The following is a 9,245-nucleotide window of genomic DNA, read 5'->3' as shown; positions in this document are numbered from 1 at the left end:
AAAAAAAAAAAAAAAAAAACTCAGAATACTCCCTCACAGTAAACAGCTGCATATTCAGCCAGAACAGCTGCCTGGTAAATTACCCGTATTCATCTTGTATCTCAGAGACAGAATCCACTAAGATCTGGAGACGGTCCCATCGCATGTGGCTGCACTCTTTGTGGAAGTCGAAGGCGATGTAACTGAGGACGGAGGAGACAATGTCGCAGGATTAAAGTCCAACAGTCAGACGGTGCAGAAACAGATAGATAGAAATCAAAACACTCAAAACACTCAGAGCGTTTACATGCACTTCACAAACCGGTTACAGTTGGCTTTCTCTAGTAGACTGATCTGTAAATTCACTGCCTGTAGCTTCTGCCTCAAGGCGTCTCCATCAAAACAATAACAAAAGATGCAATTGGTTGACGTTGTGAAATAGCGTAGGGATCATGGGAGTTGTTGTCTTCACCACCATTACTGTAAGCTCCTCCCGGTTTGGCTTCCTTCAGTGTCAGTGGTTGAGAAAATCAAACAGACCCGCTGATTCTAACCGTTAAAAACACTGAATGAAGCAGTTTGACATTTAAAGTCAGAGTTTGAGCGACGCTGTACGGAGGACAGAGACTCAGGGAAGAGTTGGAGCTGAGATTGATGCTAACGTTGTTGTCAGGTTTACACCACCTAAGACATTTAATACTGAAACACAGAAGAGAAAGACAAGGGCGTTATTTCTTACTCGCGAGGAGAACGGACAGAGATTTGCTGAGATCTGATTGTTTCTCTGATAACTTATGAAGCAGACGTTCAGCAGGTTTTTACCAGCAGCTGAATTATCAACAGAGGTGTCCTCCTCTCTTCAGTGACACAGGACAGGACGTCTCCAGCAGCTGGGAGCTGAGCTGTCTCACATTTCCTCAGCTTGTTTCTCTGATAACTTCAGATCCAGACGTCCGACGACTAAAATCCTTCATCTGGTTCAAATATAGAGCTGAAAACCACCAAGGTGTAAAAAGTGTATGTGGCTTAAAACTAGATAAAAGTCAATGTTGAGCTTCTGTCAGACAAACACAGATCTGGTGACTGTGGAGGCCATTTGAGTTCAGTGAACTCATTGTCATGTTGAGCTTTGTGACATTGCGCCTTATCCTGCTGGAAGTATCCATCAGAAGATCGGTACACTGAGGTCCTAAAGGGATGGACATGGTCAGCAACAATACTCAGGTAGGCTGTGGCGTTTAAACAATGTTCAATTGGTACTAAGGGGCCCAAAGTGTGCCAAGAACATATTCCCCACACCATTACACCACCACCAGTCTGAACTGTTGATACAAGGCAGGATGGGTCCATGCTTTCATGTTGTTTACGCCAAATTCTGACCCGGCCATCCGAATGTCTCAGCAGAAATCAAGACTCATCAGACCAGGCAATGTTTTTCTAATCTTCAATTGTCTGATTTTGATGAGCCTATGTGAATTGTAGCTTCAGTTTCCTGTTGTCAGCCGACAGGAGTGGCACCCGGTGTGGACCTGCTGCTGCTGTCGCCCATCTGCTTTCAAGATTCCACGTGTTGTTGGTTCAGAGATGCTCTTCTGCATACCTCGGTTGTAACGAGTGGTTATTTGAGTTACTGTTGCCTTTCTATCAGCTCAAACCAGTCTGACCATTCTCCTCTGACCTCTGGCATCAACAAGGCATTTTCTCCCAGAGAACTGCCGCTCACTGGATATTTCCTCTTTTTCGGACCGTTCTCTGTAAAACCCTAGAGATGGTTGTGTGTGAAAATCCCAGTAGATCAGCAGTTTCTGAAATACTCAGATCCGCCCGTCTGGCACCAACAATGATGCCACCTTCAAAGTCACTTAAATCACCTTTCTTCCCCATTCTGATGCTCGGTTTGAACATCAGCAGATCGTCTTGACCGTGTCTACATGACTAAATGCACTGAGTTGCTGCCGGTTGATTGGCCTATTAGATATTTGCGTTAATGAGCAGTTGAACAGGTGTACCTAATAAAGTAAGATACGATAAGATGAGCTTTATTGTCTCTAAGGAAAAACGGTCTTGGACACATTCAGAATCTGCTGTTAAAATACAAATCTCACAATGCATAAATATGTCAGTCATGCACGTGTACACACACACACACACACACACACACACACACACACACACAATACCAACAGCACATATACAGATGCTATCAGCCGACAAATTGTCTCTGTCTCTGTGCTCCTACACAGAGACACACAGCATGAAAAGGGTCTGGAGTGACACAAGATCTTCTGCCTCTAATAAAGTTACAATAAAACCAAAATATGGCCGGGGGCAGGAGAGAAACCTGATCACCGACCTGCTGCATGTATACACAGATTTTGGAGTAACCTGGTTGCCACGGTGCAGGTAAACGCATTGTACTGCGGTTTCTCTGATTAACATAGTTACATAAGTTGTACATGCATTCTCAGCTTGATTATTGTGATGTACTGTATTCAGGTATTCAAAATGCTGCTGCTGGATTATTTCTGGATTAAACAGGTTCACTCGCCTCCCTTCATTGGCTCCCTGTTAGATTTCAGATTGATTTTAAATCTCTGCTCTGCCCCCAATTACATATCTGATTAATTGACATGGCCCAACTGACAATTTAGATAGGTGGAAGGAGGCCTGCTGGTCACCTCAAGGTCAAGGTTTGTGACTTAGAGCCCCGACTCAGTGGAACTCTCTCCCGACTTAAATCAGACACTGTAAATCTTTAACTTCCTTTAAATCTCTTCTTAAAACGCCTTTTATTTGTCTTAACCTTTGGTAATGTCTGAGACGCATTTTATTTATATTGTTTTATCTCTTATATACAGTATATATCCCATATTTCAGTTACTGTCAGATTTCTTTGGATAATTTTAATTTGAGGTGTTTTTTATTTATGCTGTTTTACACTTTTTATTATGCTCTGGTTCTTTGACCTTTTCTTTTATCTGGTTTTACCTTTTTTCTTGTGAAGCACTTTGTAACTTTCATTAAGAAAGTGCTATATAAATAAAGTTATCATTATTATCATTTTAATTATTATTTTAAGTGACTGTGTACTCACAGTGAAAGTGAACATACAAACTGGGCAAAGCATTGGGCGACACTTACCTGAGCATACCATTGTTCATGCCTGACACCATCTTTGCAAAGGCCTGTTCTAGTGGCTTCTCTGAGCCCTTCTGATTCACCTGGAACAACAAAACACACATCCGTCACGGAGTCTTTCTTCTCTTTACTTTGGAACCGATAACGAAGAGCTTGAAGGAGAGTCCTCACCAGGTTGAGAATAGTTTGCTTTCCATAGATGAGGAGCTGAGAGTCGAAATGCCTCTGGAAACCATCCATCTACACAAAGTTTTCAAGTGGTTAGCGTCCAATTTTCACATTTAGAAAAAAATAAATCGCTATTTAGAAAAAAAATACACAACGCCTCATCTTACGTGACTGGTGGTTTTGCTGATTATAGGTTTAGGTTTGTATTTGAGGTTGGGCCTCTGGCTCCAGTAAAAGGGCATGGAGCCTCGTGTCTGGGGATGAAAAAAAAAAAAAAAGTTAAGTCATTTCAAAAATCATTTCTGAAATCTTGCACTTCTCAAACTTAAATGCTTTAACATCTGATCTAAAAGACAGAATGAGAATATGAGCAGCTCTAATAATACTTGCCTGTACAAATGAAGCCTTTGCTCCCTCATACAAAACTATCTGCTCAGTCTCCACAAAGTTAGCAGCATGGCCCTCAGAGTCGATGCCTGTGCAGACAGCGGGACAGTGGTGAGGTAGACAACATTACCTTCCGCTACTGTTTAACTGCTTAGGAAGATGTGATGGCTGTCGGCTGCTTGGTGCAGTTCAGCAGTGGCGCGTTTCGGGGTCTGTTACCTCTGACGTAGTATCTGACGCCGGCCCGGAAGCAGCTTCTCCTGGATATGAGGATCCACTCAAAGATCTTCCCATTTATACGACACGGCTTCATGACGATGACTGAACCAGGACGGTCAAGGAAAAGTTTAGCTCAGGATCTAATCTTATATGATCTTATTTCATTTGATCTAATCTCTTCTCATCGTATTTCGCCTCATCGTATCTCATCTCACCTTATCGCATTTCATCTCACTGTCTCATCTCACCACATCTCTCATTTTATCTAACCTCATCGCATCTCATCTTATTTATCTCATTGTAACTCATCTCATCGTATCTCATATCTCACTTCATCTTACTCACGTCATCATATCTCATCAGGTGGTATCTCATATCTCATCTTAGCACATCTCCTCTCATTTTATCTTAACTCACCTCATCGTATCTCATCTTGGAAAATCAGAAAACAATAGAACATTCAGTGGAAAGGATACATCCATGGACAACAGGAAGTGCAAACTTATGAAGCTATGGGGAAACAGTCACAGTTATTCAGATGAAGTAAAATAAGAACAAAATGTTCACTAGCATGACTGAAAAACAAATGGGCCGTGGCTCGAGAGTAACATGTGTTACCTCTGGCTGCGCAGCAAGTTCTCTCAGGAGGTTCCCGTTCCACACGAACCTCTGATCTGCCTGAAAACCACGAGCAAGTAAGATATCAACACATGATTGATCAGTAACAGGAGCAAAGGCATATGACACTTAAAAACAATGATCATTGTGAAGTCATTAGCTCGTGATTACTATTTCCAACATGTTGTGGAATCCATGACATGAAGAACTGAGGCTGTTTGAGAATAAAGGGAGGAACTACCCCGTGTTTGTGTGGTGGTGGTGTTCCTATTAAAGTGCTCTGTGAGTATAATCAGGCTTTGGATACACACACAATACTTTAATATCAATAATTGATAGTTTGGGTCTGCCTGTAAACCTGTTTGTTAGTGCTAGTGGTCCTGTACAGCAATATGTCGTGTTCTACAGGCGTGTGCACAAGGTCATGCATACATACCACAAACACAAGGGTGATGTGACACAGATGGCTGGCATGACAGAGAACAACCTTACTACCATTTCTAACCAAAAACACTTGAGTACAAAAAACGTTTATCAATTATTTATGATAATTGTTTTGTTTTCATAGAAACAAAATCGATATGCAGCACTTTTCTGCCAGAGGAAAATGCTGTTTGGACAACACGCCCTCAGGCAGTTCGTCCGACGTCTCACCCTCTCCAGCAGACTCATCTCCTGGAAGTCGGGGCTGGTGTTGGCCAGCCGCTGCAGTGTGTGTGTCAGGTCGTAGTCGGTACAGAAGTAGAAGCCGTCTGTAGTCAGCACATTGTTGATCATTGACAGGAAGGTCTTATTCTCCTGCGACTAGAAGAGGAAAGGAAACAGACTTTTAGATTTCTGGAAAATTCATGACGATACACTTTGCAGAGTGCAGGAAACTTCACACTACTTGTACCGTATGTGTTGGGAATGCCCGGATGCAACTTTTCCTCTCCATATACCTCAGCTCGATCTAGTCTACGTCTGCTGACTGCCAGGGCTTAAAGCTGTTGCATACCAGAGCCTGTATTTATCCAACTTCCAAGAATAACACTTGGGGATGCTGTAAAGTAAATATGAACACAAGCTCCGTATTTCTCAAACTGCTAAAAGTCCAATTTTGAACTTGAGTAAAAAAATAATAGTAAAAGTCCTACTCAAAAAATTAAGTTAATAAACTTTAAAGAGACTTTTTAAGTCCAAAGACATTTAATAAATAGTTTTTAATCTTAACTGTTTATTTCCCATGTTAATTATCCCTGGAGATTTAAAAGGTTATTTACTGTATATATGTGATTTTAAACATTAATACAGCAGCGAACAACTACTTTCTATGTAAAGATAAAGTGGAGTAATGTCATCCTGAGCAGAGAAGAAACCACACCCCCCCCCCAAGACTGAATTTCTTTCCCAGTCCAACCGTGGAGCCGATACTGGTCTGGTTTACTGAGAGGAGAATCCTATAAGCTGCTTAAGGGTCCAGCTGGACTCAGAACTGTTTTTTCTTCTTCTCCATGTGTCATTTGATGGTTCATAATGTTTTGTCTGTAATGTAATAATGTTTTCATTAGTGGTGGCTACAATAGACACTATAACGTTAGCTTACTTGCTGTTTCCCATATTAAAAATGCGTTTGACAAATATTGCTATCTCTAGCTGGCTAACTGGCAGCATTGCTGTGAAGCATATCACATCAATGCTAGCGTGGGCTAACGGTTGTGCTTAGGTAGTTTCTTGCTAGTTCTTGTGTTCACAGTAACGTTCTTCAGTTGAGGTTCTTGTGTGTTTAGTGACACTTTTGTGTCATTTGACATCTATGACATCTAGTGGCAGTGACGATCATTTACAGAACCTTTAAATACTTCATCCAAATAAAATAAGCTTTACAAAATAATCATCATTCTATACGTTCTCGCAGAGGAGCATTTTTTAAACAAATGTACAATATGGCCGATGGAGAGTCAATCTTGACTTGTACACTTGACTGGTAGTAGGAGACAGTCACTTAATGAATGTGTCTTATTGCTCACACTCAGCAAACAATGTTTTTACCCTGAAGTTGGAACTTAGGGACTTCTGTAATGTCATTCTTAGCAGTTTGATAAACACAGGCCCAGGTCTGAGCCTGGCCACGCTGCAGGTAGTCTTGGCATGGGAATGAGAAAATATTGAGTTTGAGTGACTGACATGGGACTATAATGTTCTCTTAAGCTTTTAGCCACACTAAATCTTTGTTGCATATGAGGTAAATGTTTGGTGTTTTAAAACCAGCCGGCTACACACGTTCAAAAGTAAACCAGAGACTGACTACAGCGGATTAAATCTGCCTGCTGACAGAATGGGTGGTTGGACACTAGAAATGAGAAGCTGCTTTTGTTTATCTGTCTCATATCAAGGAGCCATTGTTTCAAAGGCAATAAGAATTACAATTGTAAATGTGCCAGTATGTGCCAGGCCTGAGTGGAAAACTTTGACGGATAGCAACACAAAGTAAGGGCAGGGTTTTTTTTTCCATGGACCTGGGTTTAGTGAAGGGTCAGTGTGTAGACTGTTGCTGTGTTGCTGGCGAGGCTTAGCTCGCCCTTCCACCTTCCCAGTCAGTCTTATGCAGCAGTGACAGTCGTATCAGAGAGTTCCGTGCTTTGTAGTCTCTGCTGGGCTAATAGGATCTGGCTGCTAAGCCAGTTAGCACAGAGAGTGAGGCCTGACGTCCTCCATCCTTTCACTGTTCACTCACTCCATCTGCTTTCTTACATTCCTCTCACTTCATCAGCTCTGTGCTTTCCACTGTTAACTGTGATTAGACTTATTGACTAGTTTGTACTGTCACTACCATACAAAAAGAGAAAAATTTAAGTATCATCTGCTCGGTAAAAGCCACACACTCTATTCTACAACCTTCTTTCTCATTGTTATTTCTACACTGCATACACAGTGTTTTACCATGAATTACATAGTTTCCAGCTGCGACTGATCGTTCAATTAGTACACCAGGAATAGAAGCGGCAACAGATTAATAATGCACTGCCTGCTTCACTGAAATAAGATAGCACTGACTGCAAAGACCGACTGAAACATGAGGTCTCAATCAGAGAGTGGACGCCCGTGAGACGCCCACACAAGTCGTCTCAATCTCCAAACCACTCACCACAGCAGTGTGATAGTCTACTGGTCTATCACACAGTACCACAAAAGTATTCACAACCTCTATCACTAACCTCAATGAGCAGGAAAAAAAATCAGAAAAAATAAGTGACTGCTGTCTCAAAACTGGTAGTTTAAGATCAGGAACACGTCACCTGTGATGCGGCTCGGTTACAGGTTACTGGAATGTTGGATTTCTTTTCATTATTAATTAATTTCTTTCATTTTTTATTTTATTTTTGTCAGAAAGGTCACTAAAATATCACTGTCTCCAGATTCAGCTCCTAAAATGGTTAAAAAATATATCTATATTTTCTCATTTTTCAATGACATATTCAGATTCAGCCTAGACACTGAAACATCTAAACTTTTCTCTGTCTTTTTTTTTGCTTGGAGCCGTGCGTCACCTGAAAAATCTAATGTGTAGATCAGCTGACACAGCACGGTGTAAACTATGTGTAGCAATGTACTACTTACTTCTGAGTACTCATGGGTCAGACTTTCAACATGCTGATGGGCGTCACGGCTGGTGTGATCCCATCACAACAATGTAGTTTCAATTGAGCTGATTTTATATGACATCATTTAAACTTGTGGTGTTTTTTTTTCCTGCTGCAAGATCCTCTTAAAGAGGACCTACTATGGCCATTTTTAGTGTTCATCCTTTTATTCTTGCTGTCTGATAAAATACATTTACATGCGTCAATGTTCCGCAAAAACATTATTTTTCTTCTGGACATTGTTTTTCACTGGCACTTCAAGTGAAAAACTGACCAATCAGAGCCCAGTGTGCTCAGAGGACACAATAATAATGCAGACTTCAGAAATCACTGTTGCAAAAATCAAGCATCTATCTGCGTAGGAGCAGTCCTCCTTGAAGTGCTGGGCTTACACTTTAACATTGGAGCAGTAGAGAAAAGGAAAAAGGTTTCTCCAGGCACTTGAGAACAGGTGTCCTTTTGTCATGGTTACAAAACTAAAGAAAAACCCTCAGTTTAAGTTATGTGCTGTGCCTTGTGTGGGGGCGTGCCAAGCTTACAGGTGGGCAGTGAATAGGTCGAGGAAGTAATGTCTGGACCCCCAACAAGGCAAAATTGGGTTTTGCCCTGACAGAGTTTCTCCCTTTGGTGTGAACTTTGAGCCTTGTGACTCTGGAGACCATTTACATGCAGAAAAACCTATATAACACACTATAGGAAAGGGAAAACTCAGAAAAGCATAATCGGTCCTCTTTAATAAATAACAACTAAGAATATTTGTTTCCCTGAAAGTTTCATTGTTGCTTATTTAGACATAAATATTCTATGTTGCAAAGACATATATAAGATTTCATGCCAACGGTTTGTGAAATACTCTCGTCCCACCCAGAGTCAAAAGAAAATCCTTTCTGTACTGTGTCCAGTACAGAAAGTCCTGGAGCAGTTTACACTAAAAGCACAGGACAGCTGCTGAGTAAGCAAAAACTGTTCAAAGGTCTTCTTCTTTTCACGTGTGACAGGGCCAGGATGTTTGAAATAGCATTAACTTCAGGTAGTCATTAAAAAGCCTCTGTGTGGAAAAGATTTCTTATCAGTAAAAAACACCATCAACAGGAAACAGGGTGAAGCTGCAGC

The 9,245-nt window shown here is 41.2% G+C and overlaps 1 protein-coding gene across 1 annotated transcript in view; it reads right to left on the bottom strand.

Annotated features, from left to right (window-relative positions):
* The window catches only part of LOC111649423 (phosphatidylinositol-3-phosphatase SAC1-A-like), a gene marked incomplete at its 3' end in the record, with an annotated part of 13,072 nt that overhangs the window by 1,060 nt on the left and 2,767 nt on the right, over positions 1–9,245 (bottom strand). Inside the window, exons 3-11 of the mRNA XM_087171970.1 lie at positions 5,164–5,313; positions 4,510–4,569; positions 4,368–4,401; positions 3,892–3,993; positions 3,676–3,761; positions 3,453–3,539; positions 3,289–3,357; positions 3,121–3,200; positions 84–182 (exon numbers count right to left, since the gene is read on the bottom strand). Of these exons, the coding sequence (XP_087028096.1) occupies positions 84–182; positions 3,121–3,200; positions 3,289–3,357; positions 3,453–3,539; positions 3,676–3,761; positions 3,892–3,993; positions 4,368–4,401; positions 4,510–4,569; positions 5,164–5,313 (767 nt within the window). The remainder of the gene's footprint in view (positions 1–83; positions 183–3,120; positions 3,201–3,288; positions 3,358–3,452; positions 3,540–3,675; positions 3,762–3,891; positions 3,994–4,367; positions 4,402–4,509; positions 4,570–5,163; positions 5,314–9,245) is intronic.

The sequence above is a fragment of the Seriola lalandi genome, unplaced genomic scaffold (genome assembly GCF_002814215.2).
Source record: "Seriola lalandi dorsalis isolate HSWRI2012SDOR001 ecotype SW California unplaced genomic scaffold, Sedor1 jcf7180002050752, whole genome shotgun sequence".
NCBI lineage: Eukaryota > Metazoa > Chordata > Actinopteri > Carangiformes > Carangidae > Seriola > Seriola lalandi.
The sequence above is the reverse complement of the archived record's forward strand: the minus strand, read 5'-3'. Positions and strand labels throughout refer to the sequence as shown.